Raw genomic sequence first — 20,002 nt, 5'->3', positions numbered from 1 at the left:
AGTGGATTCATGCTTCGATCTGCTGAAAAGCTTTATGGAGATGAAGATTTCATTTTTCAGCACGACCTGGCACCTGCTCACAGTGCAAAAACCACTGGTAAATGGTTTACTGACCATGGTATTACTGTGCTCAATTGGCCTGCCAACTCTCCTGACCTGAACCCCATAGAGAATCTGTGGGATACTGTGAAGAGAAAGTTGAGAGACGCAAGACCCAACAATCTGGATGAGCTTAAGGCCGCTACCAAAGCATCCTGGGCCTCCATAACACCTGAGCAGTGCCACAGGCTGATTGCCTCCATGCCACGCCACATTGAAGCAGTCATTTCTGCAAAAGGATTCCCAACCAAGTATTGAGTGCATAACTGAACATAATTATTTGAAGGTTGACTTTTTTTGTTCTAAAAACACTTTTCTTTTATTGGTCGGATGAAATATGCTAATTTTTTGAGATAGGAAATTTGGGTTTTCATGAGCTGTATGCCAAAATCATCAATAAGAAAAACAATAAAAGGCTTGAACTACTTCAGTTGTGTGTAATGAATCTAAACTATATAAAAGTCTAATGTTTATCAGTACATTACAGAAAATAATGAACTTTAAAGAGACACTGAAGCGAAAAAAAAATTATGATATTATGATTTGTATGTGTAGTACAGCTAAGAAATAAAACATTAAGATCAGATACATCAGTCTCATTGTTTCCAGTACAGGAAGAGTTGAGAAACGCCAGTTGTTATCTCTATGCAAAAAAGCTATTAAGCTCTCCGACCAAGTTAGTCGTGGAGAGGGCTGTTATCTGACTTTTATTATCTCAACTGTAATTGAACTGTTTACTTGTCCTCTGCCAGAGGAGAGTTCATTACTTCACAGACTGCTCTGAAAGACTCATTTTGAATGCTGAGTGTTGTGTAATCTGCACATATTATAGAATGATGCAATGTGAGAAAAAACACTATATACCTGAAAATAAAAGTATGAGAATATTTTCTTTGCTGCTAATCTTCTAGTAATTATTCATAGTACACAACCAATTCATTATATCATATTTTTTTTTTCGCTTCAGTGTCTCTTTAACACAATATGCAAATTTTTTGAGAAGATCCTGTATATATATATATACATACACACACACACACACACACACACACACACACACACACACACACACACACACACACACACACACACATTTTAGGTAAATTAACTTCATTGTTATTCATAGAAAATGTGCATGTGATTTTTCACATGCAAACACATTTAAAAATTGCAAAATCACACACATTCCTTAAAAAAAAAAAACTGAAAAAGCCTACATTCACATTTGCTGCATTGTGTTATAAGCATGTTGTGTTAGGCTAGGTCCACACTAGGCACGGTTGCAGGACGGACACTGCAGTCCGGGATCAGGGGAAGATCAGGGGAAGTACCACCAGACTGAAAACTGATCAAAGTGTATCAGTTTTGCATCAGTTTCCGTTCCGTTTTTTACCCCAAAAAACGGACAGAAAACGTCTCTATCATTAGAAAGGTAGTGGGAGGATTTTTTGGGCCAATAATAAAGTTCAGGCTATCCGTTTTCTCATCAGTTTTTGTTGCTATTTTGCCTGTGGAGATGGGTTTTCTCATTGCTTTTCACTACCCATCCATGTATCCGTGGTCCGTGAAAATGCAGCAGATCCGGACCTTCCGTTCAGGTTTTGAAAACGGGTCCCCGCAAACGCAGACGGATCCGTTTTTTTCTTGGGTGAGGACGGCTGCTATTTTTAACATTAGTATCCGGGTCTCCGGTTTTCATTAGGGTTGAAAAAGGCAGGGATACGTTTCCGGACCTAGTGTGGACTAGGCCTTATAGCATGCATATAATGCAAAAAGGGCCAAAAAAAAAAGCATTTGCATTGGCAAGGTAACGCATTCAGTAACAATTCAGACGTACAGAAAATGCAACCTTACATTTGCACACATGAGTATGTGCAGGTACTTCAACTTGACACTTATTTGACAAGCAGAGCCTGTAAATGTGGAGATATTAGGTCAGCTGTGTTGCCATAGACATGCATTGTCTGGGGTCCCAAAAAGGCCAGAAGTAACCCTCGGGGTAACTACCGACACACGTGGGGAAAGGTTAGGGGCCTTGTGGTGGAATCTGAGCAAGCAATTGCAATAGGGGCATTATTATGGTGGATGCAACCAGTGGCGTAGCTAAGGAGCTGGGGGCCCCGATGCAAGTTTTACAATGGGGCCCCCCCAAGCACTCTATACATAACAATTGATATGGCGCACCAAAACCTGCCAATGGCAACTACAGGGTCAGAGGTGCAAGAAGAGGATGGGGAACAGCTTGTTAAGGATTACCACTATTCAAAGTATCTATTGAAGTGATTATTATGAGCACAGGACCAATAGAGAGCTAAAACTGTAGTTGTGGGAGGGCCCTTCGGGGCCCCTCTGGTCCAAGGGCCCCGATGCGGTCGCTACCTCTGCAACCCCTATTGCTACGCCCCTGGATGCAACACACACTGAGTTTCACCATCAGAGGAGTGACATTCAGGGCATAATGCAGACTGCACAATGGAGCATCATATCTCACTTCTCTGGACAGTGCGCTCCGTTTCCTCCCTTCCTCAGGGCATCCCCCTTTCTCCATAGTTCTCTTAAGCAGCATCGACGTCACTGTCCCTATTGCCCACAGGCATGTTTTATCAGCGTGTATGTACATTCCTGCTGAGAATGGTGGGGAGAACCAAGATGCTGGAGCATGGAGGATAGAGGAGTGTGCACAGCACAGGACAATTTAAGAAAATTGTGAAAAAGTGCCACAATTTGATCTTAATTGGGTAGGTATTTAGAATATTGCAATTTACATGCAGAACAGAAAGGACAACTGAAGTGAGAGGGATATGGAGGCTGCCATATTTAATTCCTTATAAGCAATACCAGTTGTCTGGCTGTTCTGCTGAAACTGAAATGGAAGCAGCTAAGGGGCAATCCGTTCAATCCGGAAATCAGATCCATTTTAATTGCCAGAGTGAACCGGGCCTTAGAATAAATAAGTGTTACTATTGGTTTGATAACTGTGCCCCATAGATTTCACTATCAAAATGTAACCTTCCCAGGACATGGTTTATGAGATGCAGTTTACATGTGATAGACCCAATTCCAAGCTGCACACAATTTGCACTAAATTTACATGGAAGCTGTAGTTATTTGCATCTTAAAGTGAACCTAAAGCCAAACAAAAAAAATGAGATGAACTCACCTGGGGCTTCCCTCAGCCCCCTGCAGCCGATCGGTGACCTCGCAGCTCCGCTCCGATGCCTCTGCACCCGCCGGCGAACACTTCCGGTTTGGACGTCACTGGCCGACAGGCATGGGAACGCGAGTGATTGTTCGCGTTCCCAGCCTGTGAACGCGAACAATCACTCGCGTTCCCATGCCTGTCGGCCGGTGACGGCCAAACCGGAAGTGTTCGCCGGCGGGTGCAGAGGCATCGAAGCGGAGCTGCGAGGGCACCGATCGGCTGCAGGGGGCTGAGGGAAGCCCCAGGTGAGTTCATCTCATTTTTTTTGTTTGGCTTTAGGTTCACTTTAAGGTGGCCACACACGATACAATAAAATGATCCGATTTTACAGCAATTCGATAAAATCGTTCGGATCTCCCGAACAAATCGAAAGCTTTTTTTTCATTCGACTGAAAAATCCGATCGGATTTCCCGTTTTTTTCGATTTGTATCTATCCGGAATCTTAGATATTTTTCTTCAATTTCTCTAAAGATTGTATGGTGTGTGTTGGATTATGAATTTATTAATATACACACCCTAGCAATTTTTTCAGAGTTTCCAATCATTTTTATCATAATTGGGGAAAAATTGAACACAGGTGTGTGGTGCATTGGTCAGATTTTTGAAATGTTACAATCAGTCAGAAAAAATGTATTGCAATTCTTGAATTGAACAGATATTTCAAAAATTGTATGGTGTGTGGCCACCTTTATTCATCAACAGGACTGGACACCTTTAATGTGTGAACTCAACCTAAAGGGACCCAAAAGATGGCCACACACCATACAATTTTTTTTAATATTTGTTCAATTCAATGTACCACGCACATATGTTCAATTTTTCCCCAATCATGAATAAAATAATTGAAAGTTCAGAAAAAAATTGATTGGTGTTGGGCGAACATCTAGATGTTCGGGTTCGGGCCGAACAGGCCGAACATGGCCGCGATGTTCGGGTGTTCGAGCCGAACTCCGAACATAATGGAAGTCAATGGGGACCCGAACTTTTGTGGTTTGTAAAGCCTCCTTACATGCTACATACCCCAAATTTACAGGGTATGTGCACCTTGGGAGTGGGTACAAGAGGAAAAAAATTTTTAGCAAAAAGAGCTTATAGTTTTTGAGAAAATCGATTTTAAAGTTTCAAAGGGAAAACTGTCTTTTAAATGCGGGAAATGTCTGTTTTCTTTGCACAGGTAACATGCTTTTTGTCGGCATGCAGTCATAAATGTAATACATATAAGAGGTTCCAGGAAAAGGGACCGGTAATGCTAACCCAGCAGCAGCACACGTGATGGAACAGGAGGAGGGTGGCGCAGGAGGAGAAGGCCACGCTTTGAGACACAACAACCCAGGCCTTGCATGAGGACAAGAAGCGTGCGGATAGCATGCTTTGTACCACCATGCAGTCATAAATGTAATAAAGATAAGTGGTTCAATAAACAGGGACCACGCGGCAACGCTAACCCAGCAGCAGCACACGTGATGGAACAGGAGGAGGCGCAGGAGGAGAAGGCCACGCTTTGTGAGACACAACAACCCAGGCCTTGCATGAGGACAAAAAGCGTGCGGATAGCATGCTTTGTACCGCCATGTAGTCATAAATGTAATAAAGATAAGAGGTTCCATAAACAGGGACCGGCAACGGTAACCCAGCAGCAGCAGCAGCAGCAGCAGCACACGTGATGGAACAGGAGGAGGCGCAGGAGGAGAAGGCCACGCTTTGTGAGACACAACAACCCAGGCCTTGCATGAGGACAAAAAGCGTGCGGATAGCATGCTTTGTACCGCCATGTAGTCATAAATGTAATAAAGATAAGAGGTTCCATAAACAGGGACCGGCAACGGTAACCCAGCAGCAGCAGCAGCAGCAGCAGCAGCACACGTGATGGAACAGGAGGAGGCGCAGGAGGAGAAGGCCACGCTTTGTGAGACACAACAACCCAGGCCTTGCATGAGGACAAAAAGCGTGCGGATATAGCAGCAATGCTTTTTGCCGCCATGCAGTCATAAATGTAATACAGATGAGAGGTTCAATAAACAGGGACCGGAAACGCTAAACCATCCCAGATGTTCATCGGTCATGTTACTTGGTTGGGGTCCAGGAGTGTTGCGTAGTCGTTTCCAATCCAGGATTGATTCATTTTAATTTGAGTCAGACGGTCTGCATTTTCTGTGGAGAGGCGGATACGCCGATCTGTGATGATGCCTCCGGCAGCACTGAAACAGCGTTCCGACATAACGCTGGCTGCCGGGCAAGCCAGCACCTCTATTGCGTACATTGCCAGTTCGTGCCAGGTGTCTAGCTTCATGCCCGGTTTCAGGTCCAGCGGTGCCAGCCACAAATCCGTCTGTTCCTTTATTCCCCTCCAAATTTCCTCCCCTGTGTGCTGCTTATCCCCAAGGCAGATCAGCTTCAGCAACGCTTGCTGACGCATGCCAACAGCTGTGCTGCACTGCTTCCACGATCCTACTGCTGCTGGTGCTGGGTTAGCATTTCCGGATGAGGTACAGCTTTGAGATGCGTTGGAGGAGAAGGAGTCAGAGAGGTAGGTGCTGCTGTTGTTATCCAGCTGTTTGCGGCGTGGGCAACACCCGCGCCGTAGCAGGTGAGGAATCGCTGCCAGGCTCCACAAGGTTCACCCAGTGCGCGGTAAGGGAGATGTATCGACCCTGGCCGAACGCACTCGTCCAGGTGTCAGTGGTGAGGTGAACCTTGCAGGCAACGGCATTCTTCAAGCTTCGGGTTATTTAGCTGACCACGTGCTCATGCAACTCAGGCACTGCAGAGCGCGCAAAGTGGTAGCGGCTGGGAACCACGTAACGTGGGATGGCCACTGACATCATGCCCTTGAAGCTGTTTGTCTCCACCACTCGATATGGCAGCATTTTGCAGGCCAGAAGCTTGGCTATGCTGGCTGGCTGTTACTGCCACGGCCCGGGGGTCATTTGCTGGCAATTTCCTCTTGTGCTCAAACATCTCAGAGACAGACAACTCAACCGTAGCGCTGCACACCGAAGGGCTGTTGGTTGTTGTGTTTGATGAACACTGGGAGACCTCAAGAGCACTAGTCCGGAAAGTGACAGTGTCAGCATCGTCTGATGTTTGTGAATGTTGTGAACCACGCAATGGCTGGGCTACTGCTGCTGCTGAGGCGGGTCTGGTGGTGAGTCTGGTGAACCCAAGGGAGGCAGTGTTGCTGGTGGTACCCTGTCCTGCCGCGTTTGCCCACAGAGTGGGATGTTTGGATAGAATGTGGCGGCTCATGCTGGTGGTGGAGAGGTTGTTAATACTTTTCCCCCTGCTCAGGCGGGTCTTGCACACCTTGCAAATCGCCATGGTAACATCCTCAGTGCAGTCTTCAAAGAAAGCCCAGACTTTAACTGGCTGAGGACTCGGACCTCGTGCGTGATGTGCTGGTGCTGCTTAACCCACTGCTGGACGCTTGAGAGGTCATCCAAGTAATTATCTGGTCCTGTTCTTTTGGATCTGTGAGGGTTGTTGTCCTGGACAACATGGGCAGTATTGAGTGGGTTTTCTTGGGTGCTCCCCTGTGGCCTGTACGTGAACCGTCAGGGGAAACACCTCTTCCCTTGCCCCTCCCTCTTTCACCGGATTTCTTCCTCATTTCACTTATCCTTAAAGTACACGCTGACTGGCAGCAGTACAGTGGCAGTACAGAAATGCTATACAGTGGTGGGTGAGCGGTGTACCACTATTGTCAGCAGTGACACAGAGCACAATGCTATACAGTGGCGGGTGAGCGGTGTACTACTGTTCCCAGCAGACACAGAGTGGAAGTAAACACAATGCTATATAGTGTGGCTGAGCCGTGTACACAGAGTGGCATTAAACACAATGCTATATAGTCTGCTATATAGTCACCCCGAACAGGGTGATGTTCTGCAGAACCCGAACAGTGGCAAACACTGTTCGCCCAACACTACTGGGAGGGAACGCAGATTTTAGTACCTAAACACACGATACAACATGTTTTCCGGGGTCGGACTCTGAGGCACATACAGATGGTCCCGATCATCATCCTCATCATACAACTCTTCTCCTGAGTCTGACCCACCCACCACCTCTGCCACCCCAACATCCCCAGACACAGACCCCTCATCGTCCTCAACATTAACTTGGGATGCTGGCCTGAGCCAGACCTCCTCCTCCACATCAGGCCCCATCATCTCCTCAATGGCAGCCCTCATTAATCGCTCTGGCGACGGACTGATGGACACAACATTCTCCTCCGGGGAGGGCTGCTGCTGACCACTGGCTGCTGGGGTGGATGTTATAGCTTGCGTGGGGCGTTGGCTGTTGCTGTTGTTGGGAGTGCTGCTCACAGCGGAGGTCTCTGGGGAACTCATGTTGAGCTCATATAGTGGTTGACGGTGAGTGGAGTATTACTGATCCCAGCAATATACACACTGACTGGCAGAGTACGCAATGCTATATAGTGTGGCTGAGCGGTGTACACAGAGTGGCAGTAAACACAATGCTATATAGTCTGGCTGAGCGAGCGGTGTACTACTGTTCCCAGCAGAATCAGAGTGGCAGTAAACAATGGTATATAGTCTGGCTGAGCGGTGTACACAGAGTGTCAGTAAACAATGGTATATAGTCTGGCTGAGCGAGCGGTGTACTACTGTTCCCAGCAGAATCAGAGTGGCAGTAAACAATGGTATATAGTCTGGCTGAGCGGTGTACACAGAGTGTCAGTAAACAATGGTATATAGTCTGGCTGAGCGGTGTACACACAATGCTATATAGTCTGCTATATAGTGTCAGTAAACAATGGTATATAGTCTGGCTGAGCGAGCGGTGTACTACTGTTCCCAGCAGAATCAGAGTGGCAGTAAACAATGGTATATAGTCTGGCTGAGCGGTGTACACAGAGTGTCAGTAAACAATGGTATATAGTCTGGCTGAGCGAGCGGTGTACTACTGTTCCCAGCAGAATCAGAGTGGCAGTAAACAATGGTATATAGTCTGGCTGAGCGGTGTACACAGAGTGTCAGTAAACAATGGTATATAGTCTGGCTGAGCGGTGTACACAGAGTGTCAGTAAACAATGGTATATAGTCTGGCTGAGCGGTGTACACAGAGTGGCAGTAAACACAATGCTATATACTCTGGCTGAGCGAGCGGTGTACTACTGTTCCCAGCAGACACAGAACAGTAAACAGAATGCTATATAGTGTGGCTGAGCGAGCGGTGTACCACTATTCCCAGCAGACACAGAACAGTAAACAGAATGCTATATAGTGTGGCTGAGCGAGCGGTGTACCACTATTCCCAGCAGACACAGAACAGTAAACAGAATGCTATATAGTGTGGCTGAGCGAGCGGTGTACCACTATTCCCAGCAGACACAGAACAGTGAACAGAATGCTATATAGTGTGGCTGAGCGAGCGGTGTACCACTATTCCCAGCAGACACAGAACAGTGAACAGAATGCTATATAGTGTGGCTGAGCGAGCGGTGTACCACTATTCCCAGCAGACACAGAACAGTGAACAGAATGCTATATAGTGTGGATGAGCGAGCGGTGTACCACTATTCCCAGCAGACACAGAACAGTAAACAGAATGCTATATAGTGTGGCTGAGCGAGCGGTGTACCACTATTCCCAGCAGACACAGAACAGTAAACAGAATGCTATATAGTGTGGCTGAGCGAGCGGTGTACCACTATTCCCAGCAGACACAGAACAGTAAACAGAATGCTATATAGTGTGGCTGAGCGAGCGGTGTACCACTATTCCAAGCAGACACAGAACAGTGAACAGAATGCTATATAGTGTGGCTGAGCGAGCGGTGTACCACTATTCCCAGCAGACACAGAGTGGCAGTAAACAGAATGCTATATAGTGTGACTGAGCGAGGTACACAGAGTGGCAGTAAACAGAATGCTATATAGTGTGGCTGAGCAAGCGGTGTACTACTATTCCCAGCAGACACAGAGTGGCAGTAAACAGAATGCTATATAGTGTGGCTGAGCGAGGTACACAGAGTGGCAGTAAACAGAATGCTATATAGTGTGGCTGAGCAAGCGGTGTACTACTGTTCCCAGCAGTGACACAATGACAGGGGGGACCCTGGCTAGCGTGGCTGGAGCGCGAACTACCCTGCCTGCCTACCCAAAGCTAAACCCACAGACAAATGGCGGAGATATGACGTGGTTCGGGTATTTATTTACCCGAACCACGTGACAGTTCGGCCAATCAGAGCGCGTTCGGGTCCGAACCACGTGACCCGTTCGGCCAATCACAGCGCTAGCCGAACGTTCGGGGAACGTTCGGCCATGCGCTCTTAGTTCGGCCATATGGCCGAACGGTTTGGCCGAGCACCGTCAGGTGTTCGGCCGAACTCGAACATCACCCGAACAGGGTGATGTTCTGCAGAACCCGAACAGTGGCGAACACTGTTCGCCCAACACTAAAATTTGGAACCATACATCAAGTAATTGACAATCCATCACACACCATACAATTCTTGATAACGTTGGTCTGAAAGTTTCAACATGTCCACTCTCCATAAATCGAAAAAGAAAACGGGAAATCCGATCGGATTTCTCACAATCGAAAACACAGAAAAGCTCTCACAACCAATCGTAAATATCGAATTGGTGAAAAAATTGGATCTTTTAATTGTATGGTGTGTGGCCACCTTTAGGTGTTGAGCCACGTGCTGTAACTGCTGCTTCTCCCCAGCCAGCCCATGCTACACCTCCAAAGGTCCCTGGCTTTTCTGCCCTCTGACGGTATTTGTACACAATATGGGCTTGATTCACTAAACCGTGATAACTCATAGCACGACCACGCTAGTGTTTTTGCGCGCAATTGCCAAATTTCACACGCAATCACAAATTTTTGCTAAAATTTGCAGCCATGATTGTGCGCGAAAATTCGCGATTGCGCGCAAAAACGCTAGCGCGTCTGTGCTATGAGTTATCACGGTTTAGTGAATCAAGCCCTATGATTGACGAGAACAGCAGTGAGTAGGCCGCCATACAGATCGTGTGTCTTATTGTGCATGTGTGGATCCATGCACCACACGGGATACTGCCTCTGCAATTGGCTGTAGACAGAGGAAAAGTGTAGCATGGGCTGGTGGTGGAGAAGCGACAGTTACGTTGTATGGCACTGCACCTGAGATATTTGACAGCTGAAGGATAGGAGTAATAAAAAAAAAACTAAAGTAGTATACTATTAGCTGTATAGGTGATGCACTAAGCTTCACCCATATTGGAGATGGATTATTCCAGGGTCCATCAGCGTCAGTTTTTAAATGGGAAAGGGGGGGGGGAGGTATGTTTACTACTACAGGAGAAATGGCTAAAATAAATGGCTAAAATGTGTTGATTTTGTCTGATTTTGGGTTGTTGCAGACACGTTCTTATTTACTGCTTAAAAAAACACTACAAGGTTTTAAGTGATGGTTAGGGAGGAGGTACTGTAATTTGCAGTATATTTCCTTAATAAATCAGTCTATATGAAACAAATGTACTAAAATTACTCCAATATTGGAGAAGAGTTGAGGGTGGGGGTAGTAAATCTGGGCCTTCACTTCATTTAATACATGTATGTAACCCACTTTGTTTTTCCAGTGAGTTCACCACGTCGTTTGAGAGATCGCAACCTCCTGAAGAGGAAGAAAGAAGAGTCACAGGAGAAAGATACTTACCAGTGGGTTTTTGGGTAAATCATTGGGTTATCATAAATGAATAGATGTTCATCAAGTGTGCTCAGTAAACACAAGAAACATATGTAAATTAACACAAGGCTGCATTAAGAAGAAGAAAAAACAAGGTGGCCATAAAGTGAGACCGTTAGCTTCTGTTATCATTTACCTAAATCCATGTCCCACTCTGCGAATACCATTCCAACCTGCTTCACCACTTCCTGGTGTGATGCAGACTACAAGCAAGTATTGGTAGCTAGAGGTACCCCCAGTATTAGATAGCCCCAGGTAGCCCCCCAGTATGTAGGTAGCCAGAAGTGCTCCCCAATATAGTAGCCTCACCAATATAGGTAGCCAGAGAGGCACCCCAATAAGAAGTTGTTCACCCAGTTTAGGTAACCAGACATGACCCCCGGTATCAGAAACCAGAGCCCCCCCCAGAATAGTTAACCATAAGTAGCCCCCCAGTAAAGGTAGCCCCCCAGGATAGGTAGCTGGTGGGGCCTCCAGAATTAGGTAGCATCCCCCAGTTTAGGTAACTCCTCAGTATAGGTAGCCAAAAGTAGCCCCACCAGTTTAGGTAGCCAGATTTGACCCCCAGTGTAGATAGCCAGAGAGAAGTAGGTTACGTCCGGGCCCCCCACTAAAGGTAGCCAGTAGTAGTTCTTCCAGTAAAGGCAGCCAGGACCCCCCACTATAGGAAACCAGATGTGGCTCCTTCCCCCATGCAGAGTAGCGCAAGCAGTGCATAGGAGAGAAATAACTCACCTCTCTTGTCTCCACCCATGATTTACCTTCTCTAGGCCTCCCGGCTTCTATCATCAGAGCATTTTTTCCTAGCACATAATCTGATGGTGGATCACAAGATGAGTGAGGGCACCATAGTCATGGAGGTGGGGATGCATGGAAATGGTAGATCACCGATGGAGCCTGGAAAGGCAAGTTACCTCTCTCCTACTTTACACTAATGATACTCTGCACGTCAGGGTGTCCACTGCGTGTCTCTGACCCCTTACTGCCGGCAGCTATTCACACCAGGCCCCCTTTGGCAACAGGCCCCATAGAAGCCACTACGGTATTCCTAGCTGGAATCCTGAAAAACAGGTACAATAACTAAATAGTTTTAGCTACTTCCCTTAACCATCAAGCATCCAGACAGAATGTGCAGATGAACGTCTTCTGGTGATATCTAGACCTGTTTCTAGGGGCAGGTGAAGTGGGCGACTGCTCGGGGTGTAGTGCAGGAGAGGGGGCACATATGGGGGGTTACTTGGTTACCTATACTTGGGGCACATGGGGTGGGCTACATGCGGGTACCTATGAAAAAACACCCTGCTTCCTATACTGAAGGGACATCTGGGGGCCTACCTGTGGCTACATAATACTAGAGGCTACCGCTGGGTATCTCCTAGTGGGGACTACCTAATACTGGAGGCTCTTTTGGCTACCTATACTGGGAGACTGCATCTGACTACCCAATATTGTGGGCTGCTGTGGCTACCTATCCTAGGGGGGCTGCATCTTGCTAATTAACACCACACCTCTGGTCACCTATACAGGGTTTTTGCTGCATAATAATGGAGGACATTTCTGGCTACCGCATCGCAATAGTTTGCCCAAGTCTATGAGAGCACAATTCATACACCCTCGCTGGGAGCTATATGGCCTAGAAACTGCTCTAGACACAACCCGCTTGTATGATATGCTACATCTGAAGGACTAATCTTTTTGTATTTGAGATGCTCTGTGACAGTCAGAAACTGGTACTCAAGTTAAAATTTTTATATTCATACATAGTGGATTGACATGACAATGCCTAATCCTTTGACCCAATTTATTACAGCCACTGCAGGAACAGAACTTGTAACAATTGATGAAGCAAGTCTGTGACATAATCAGGTGCTTATGTAGAGAAAATCAAGTTCCTTGTTATGCATTACAGGTTCATCATTACAGATTGCACAGCTAGCTCATGGTGAACCAGAACTCCTAGGAGTGTGTAAGGGGCTGAAAGAGACCAAAAAGCCTCCTTACTAAAATGCTATGCAAAAAAAAAAAGTTTGCCTTCTTGAAACAGAAGGTACAGTATTTGCGATTATTCAGGTTGGAGTGAGCTTTGAGGTCTCCTATTATGCATCACTGCTAAACTGAATATGTAAACCATCTCCAGTTGTCCCTAATAGTTACACACACCTCCAGAACCGCTGGAATGCAATGATGTTTCTGCTTGTTAATGTTACAGAGCCAAACTAATACAACATGCATACAGAATGGTTGATTCTCATCAGTGTATGGCATGGATTAATATTTCACTCCTAAGTTAAAAGTCTATGCATTTTCAAATATCAGTGTCATTTTAATTCCTCCTGACATCTGCATGTCTCCTTTCCCTTCACGATTACCATATATAGAAAGAATGCTTCCTTTTTCTTCCAGTGAGCAGACTAGAAGTAAACGGCAACGGCAACCAAGAGGCACTGGCAGAGGAAGAAGAAAGAAAATCGTAGAACCTGAGCCAGAACTGGAACCAGAAGCAGAGCATGAACAACCTGAGGTACACGAGCAAGCTGCTGAGCCAGAGCCTGATACTGAGCATGAAGCTGAGCCAGAACACAAGGCTGAGATAGAAGATGACGTCCAGCTTGCTCACCAACATGAGCAGGAGCCTCTACAGCACCATGATGATCCACTTATTATAGTAACTGATGATGGATCCAAAGATCTAACACTGGTGGAACATGAAGAGGCTAATGGGCTCCTTCCACAGTACACTACTTCTTTTATGACAGGTAATTAGCAATATAACCATATGATAGCTATGATATGCTTTCAGCAGGCATATGATTAAGGGGGGGGGGTGTAGGCAGAGAAGGCGTTCACAGTCAGCTGCCTGTATAGGAAGAATTAAACACCTGGAGGCAACAGCTACATACTCACCGCAATGACCCAGGAAGGTGGATCCAGTGACGTCCCCTCAACGACAAGTGTTTCCCGATCCATCTTCCTGCGGGCGATGTGAGATTACACAACAGCCGCAAATGGGAAGTCAAGACATTGTGTTACTTTGCGCTGAGTCGTCAGGGATCTTAATGATCGGATCCGCCGCAACGCTAAACAATGTTCGCATGATCACGCACCTGTACCCATGTTGCAAGATCGCAGAAAAAAAAATCGCCCATAGATCCAAAAAAAAAAATCGGCAGTCATCGGAAAAATCATCGGGGAAATTGCATGGTGGGTACAGGCCTTTAAAGAGAACCCGAGGTGGGTTTGAAGAATATTATCTGCATACAGAGGCTGGATCTGCCTATACAGCCCAGCCTCTGTTGCTATCCCAAACCCCCCTAAGGTCCCCCTGCACTCTGCAATCCCTCATAAATCACAGCCACGCTGCTGACAAACAGCTTGTCAGAGCTGGCTGTGTTTATCTCTATACTGTCAGTCTGCTGCTCTCCCCGCATCCTGCAGAACTCCAGTCCCCGCCTGCATCCCTTCCCTCCCTGCTGATTGGAGGGAAGGGACGGGGGCAGGGCCCGGAGCTATGCAGGAGGCGGGGGAGCAGCTGAGACTGACACTACAGATGTAAACACAGCCTCACAGCATGGCTGTGATTTATAAGGGATTGCAGAGTGCAGGGGGACCTTAGTGGGGTTTGGGATAGCAACAGAGGCTGGGCTGTATAGGCAGATCCAGCCTCTGTATGCAGATAACATTCTTAAAACACACCTCGGGTTCTCTTTAAAGCAGGGGTCTCAAACTCAATTTACTTGGGGGCCGCAGGAGGCAAAGTCAGGATGAGGCTGGGCCGCATAAGGAATTTCACAATCGCGACGCATCGCCGCCTCTGCCTGCCCCTCTCACTCTTCCTTCACAGAGAGGGGCAGGGAGAGGCGGCGATCCGTGCGGCGATTGATGTCAGGAGGGGCAGAGCTGAAGCTGAAAGCTCTGCCCCTTCCAGGAAATGCCAGCAGATTGCCCCCGGCGATTTGGGGGCTCTGCAGCCCTCGTTTAGCGGCGGGGATGCGGCGGATTACTTGGGAGCACTGAAGCGAACTATAAGGAAGCTTTTGCCAGCGGCGAGGGCCACAAAATATTGTATCGAGGGCCGCAAATGGCCCGCGGGCCGCGAGTTTGAGACCCCTGCTTTAAAGGCTATCCGAGGAGATAGGTTTTAAAAAATAGTAAATACCTATTTAGCTGCTTAAATTTGCTTGGACACGGTCTGCGTCCTCCTTTTCCCCTCAATTGCCTCCAATTGCATACTCCACTAGTTCTTATGGTGCCATGCACTCCGCTGCGCTCTTATCCACAACCGCTTGGCTCAGACCTAAAAAAACACTTCACATAGCGTAATACTGTTTTACCATCAGGACACAAACACTTTGCAATCCACGTGCAGGTGAGGGAAGTGCTCGTACACAGTGCCCACCACCTTAAAATTCACAAAAGGCTCACCAGATGCAGTCCACCGAATCACAGGTGGTAATCTCGCTTATTCTTATGTATATCACTCAGGAGCATCAGTGATCACATCCACTTTCCATTTAAAATTGGCCTTTAATAAAACTAATCACTGATGCTCCTGAGTGATATACATAAGAATAAGCGAGATTACCACCTGTGATTCGGTGGACTGCATCTGGTGAGCCTTTTGTGAATTTTAAGGTGGTGGGCACTGTGTACGAGCACTTCCCTCACCTGCACGTGGATTGCAAAGTGTTTGTGTCCTGATGGTAAAACAGTATTACGCTATATGAAGTGTTTTTTTAGGTCTGAGCCAATCGGTTGTGGATAAGAGCGCAGCGGAGTGCATGGCACCATAAGAACTATTCCATCAACAGGAGATACCGCAACGCACTCTCTGGGATTTGATTGTGACTCAATTTTAATACAATTTTGTGTGAAGTAGGATTTGTACATTGCGGGCAGCGCAGCATCAATTGTGTTTGATTGCATACTCCACTAGTTTGGCAGACTTGACCTGGAAGCAGAAATCCGCAATACCCGCCGAACCTGCGCAACTCGCATGACCACATGTGTACCCGAGGACGCAGCATCAGAGGGCCTCTACTCCTGACTTACTCCTTTAAGACTCAAATTTGTGCCCGTGGTGTCATAAGGGAAGGAAATGAGTGAGAGCAGTAAAACCCTGATTTGCCATCTATCTGTGATTTTCAGATGCGTTTTTTTCATAATTTTTCGTATTTTCAATTCTGCTTTTTGTGATTTTTCACAATAGTTTTTTTTGTTTTGTTTCCGTTTTTGATGCAGATTTTTGCATTCTGATTTTTTTCTGCATACCAATGAAATTAATTTATGCATATGACCCTGGCAGCGCACTCTGCCACAGGGTCATATGAATGGAGCATCGAACCGCAACGCTAAGGCCAGATGTGAAATTGCCCTTATATTTTCTAGAATTTAGCATCATATAAATTAGTCTTCACCTGAAAATCTATTGATTCCAAATATATTAATGATTGGAATTCAATGACGCCAAATATATTAATTTAGACAAAAATTAGGTGACTAAAGGGTATGGTGACTGCGGACCCTGACAAGCATACTTTATCACAAGGTCATTATATTACAGCGCGAGCACAAAGTGGTAGATAATGCAAACTCTTAGTAATCTCTACTACCCCACACACTTTTTAACAGCTTATTACCTGCTTACTGTACACTGAAAAAACAGAAAGCGGTGTGAGGATTATCTCAGGTGAGAGATGCTGCATAATGACTAAATACAGCTCACTATGTGCTATGGCTTGCTGAACTAACGTGTTAAACCACTGTAATTTAAAAAGCTTCTCAGTGTTGAATATATCTTTCATTGTGCAAAGCGAAAAAAAAACCATTTGCCCTTAGCTACATTACCACAACACAAAAAGGGGCAACACAGTTTCCATGTGCGCTTCCAGGGTGCTGACTTTACTAGTTGTCGACACAAAGCTCTTTGGGAAAACCCTTTGGCCTAGTGGAGTGCTCAACAAGAGCAAGGGCTTATGGTGCTATCTGATGGGCTTATGGTGCTATCAGATCACCCTGAATTTGGAGCAATAAGCCAAGCAACCCACTCAAGCTAAAGTGTATAGGTGTCTCCTGAGCTGGATTTCTGGAAAGGCCACAAAATTTCTGGGGCCTTGGGTAGCTGCTGCCCAAGGGGGTGGCTGAGTGAGCATGAAAGAGGGGCGGCTGAAGATTGAAGAGGGGTGGCTTCATATGGAGGAGGAAGATATACCGTATAAGACACACTTTTTCTCCTTCAAAAAATGGGGAGAAAAAGTCCCTGCGTCTTTTATGGGCAATGCAGGGAATCTTCGACTTAGGAACACCTGCCGACCCATTGGGGATTCCCTGCATGTGTGTCCGCAACCCCCTTTTGCCCCGCTTCCTCCCCCATGTCTCCTGCTCCCCCCATGTGTGTAGCAGCAGGTGGCTTATTTAATACATTGCACCCGCGGGGATTGCAGACCTCCTTCTCCTCTGCACTTCTTCCTCTAGTGTTGGCTTGCGCTGATAACGTGATCTGCACAAGCCGATCACTAGAGCGAGCACGAAGGAGGAGGTCTGCAATCTCCACGGATGCCATGTATTAGGCAAGTTAGCTGCCACTACACAGCAGGAGATGGGGGGAGGAAGCGGAGGCACGCGGATGGTGTGGGCACACTGCAGACAGAAGGGGACACACGCTGGGACACCGGAGTACAAATGGGGGATACAGAAGGTCACATGGGGGACACAGCAGGACACATGGGGATACAGGTGGACACATCGGGGAGACATGGGGACACATGGAGGGGGACAACATCTACAAGACTCTCCTGGAAGATGGACGCACCAGGTTTAGTATATTTTTTCCCTGGTTTTTGCCCTCTAAACCTAGGTGTGTCTTATATTCTGGAGCATCTTATACATCAGAAAATATGGTACATGGAAAAGGGAGGTCCCAAATGGGCACAACACATAGAAGATGGGAGCTCCTGTACAAGGTAGAAGTACATAAAAGTGTGCCTACTGTATGAAAGTAAGTCAATAGAAACACTGGATTTTGTAAAACTTACTGTAATTATCGGTCATTTGAAGAAGTCTTTGAGGTTCTCCATCCTGATCAGTAGTTTTTATTGCGCTATATCTCACTTATTCTTGATTGATTCTCTGCATGTTATTTGCAGTGCAGTGCCTTTCCTGCAGATTGCCATCTTGTGCGATTGCTTGAAGTTTCTGGGAAGAGGCATCCTGCCACCAGCAACGCCTCTGTTTACAGACTCAATTGTAGCAAACAAAGAAAAGACTGGGTTTCCACAAGAACACTTGATAAAGGCCTGCTGGCCGAAACGTCATGTTGTTTTGTCACTATGGTGCAATAAATTAATGCTATAACTGCATTCATCCAGGTGGAGACCCAGTCTTTTCTTTGTTTGCTGCTGTGGATCGCTGCACCTTGAGGGATCTGGGTGTGGACTGGTTGACTCCCTGGCTTACTTCAACATATTAACACAGTTGAGCTCCTGGGACTGCGGTTTCTCCCCTACAGACTCAATTGTATCAGCACACCAAAGGCCCTGACAGAGTCTATAAACTGAGGTGGAACCAATGGCAGTCTGTTCATTAAGTGGAAGTTTCAAAAGAGGATGTTCATCCTCCTGGAGACTATTCAAGCAAGCTGGCAGGATGCCAATCAATAGGTTATAAGCCACACTGTACTCAACACATGGAAAAGGCTGCAATCAATAGGAATAGAGCCATAGTGGTGAAGATGGGTGTCTTGGAGAAGAAGCAGGACTTCTGCCATGCTGCAAATAGTACAATGTCAGTAAAAACAACCTGTGCTTTTACTGAATGACTTTTACACACTGGGCAGATATGTAGAGGGTCCTAGTAGACCCGTATACAAATCTGCTGGAATAGTTCTTCTCTGAACGTTCTGATTTTGTGATGATTGGAATGCTCCTATTCCTGAAAACTCTAATTGGTGAGGAAGCTTGCCTGAAGTGTTCCCATGGCCATCAGTGGTAAGGGCCTTGTCCCCACTTGTGGAGGAGCCACAGCTGGTATAGCTCAAGAAAGGGGATCCTACGCTATTGTTTATTTGGGTTGTTTTTCCCATTTAAACCGTTTCCATGTGCAGGGAGCTTTCTGTACATAATAAAAGCACAGTTCCACTGTGCGTTATCAGTAAACACCTTCTAAACGCAGGTCTCAGCCTCTAAGTAATGCTTGAGTTATGGCTAAAATGCTTTCATGAATTACTCTGTACTTCTGCAAACCTTACTTTATGGAGATGTTATGCAAATATGTTAATGTGCATAATTAGTCAATAATAAAACAACTGTGCCCGTGGATCTTCTTAAATACGCACACATAGGCATATCAAAGTTTATTTGCTAATATTAACCTTATCATTTGGTTTTCAATTAGAAAAAGAAGAGGTGGAAGAGGTGCACCCCGAACCAGTTTCTGAAGAGCCTGAAATTCTGAGCTTCTCTATGCACCAAGAGCAAGAAGAACATCACTATTACACACCACTACTTTAACTATTAACGTCTAACAATTATGCAAACTTTTCTTTAGACAAAGATGGAAACTACTTTCTTTTTGTGACTTTAGATAGAGATGGAATACTGCATTTTCTATTCTTGACAAGGTCATGGTCAATGTAGTCCATGATATTGTAGAATGGACTTTGTTTTTTTTCAGTTACATTTTTGTCAGTGGCTGACAGTTTCTTTCATGTGCATTTTTGATTATGTATGGAATATTCAATAAATAGTTTTCATGGAGTTAAACTCTGATGCAGAATTATTTTTATAATACGATTTTATAAATTAGATCTGTACTAGGCAACACACACAAAAAAGTACATCCGCAAGGCTGAGAATGAGTAAAAAAAAAATACCAATAGCATAATGATGACGTATTTTAATGAAGAAATCATTTACTGCTGTGGATTGGAATAATTATTAAATGATATTGCCGCAGAACAGGTACTGGAAAAAATAATGCAAATTTATGAAAGTGATTTCTAAACAAGC

General features: G+C 45.9%; 1 protein-coding gene across 2 annotated transcripts in view; it reads left to right on the top strand.

Annotated features, from left to right (window-relative positions):
- Window positions 1–19,750, top strand: part of HEMGN (hemogen) — a 51,332-nt gene extending 31,582 nt beyond the window's left edge. The window contains exons 2-4 of one of the 2 annotated variants that reach the window (XM_068271341.1): window positions 10,894–10,972; window positions 13,404–13,756; window positions 19,389–19,750. In XM_068271341.1, coding sequence (XP_068127442.1) covers window positions 10,894–10,972; window positions 13,404–13,756; window positions 19,389–19,504 — 548 coding nt within the window. In that variant the 3' untranslated portion in view covers window positions 19,505–19,750. Of the gene's footprint in view, window positions 1–10,893; window positions 10,985–13,403; window positions 13,757–19,388 lie in introns of both variants that reach the window. The other variant, XM_068271340.1, reaches the window with a different exon arrangement.
- Window positions 19,751–20,002: the final 252 nt, after the last annotated feature.

This window comes from Hyperolius riggenbachi, chromosome 1 (genome assembly GCF_040937935.1).
Source record: "Hyperolius riggenbachi isolate aHypRig1 chromosome 1, aHypRig1.pri, whole genome shotgun sequence".
Taxonomy (NCBI): Eukaryota; Metazoa; Chordata; class Amphibia; order Anura; family Hyperoliidae; genus Hyperolius; species Hyperolius riggenbachi.
This window is presented reverse-complemented; position numbering and strand designations above follow the sequence as displayed.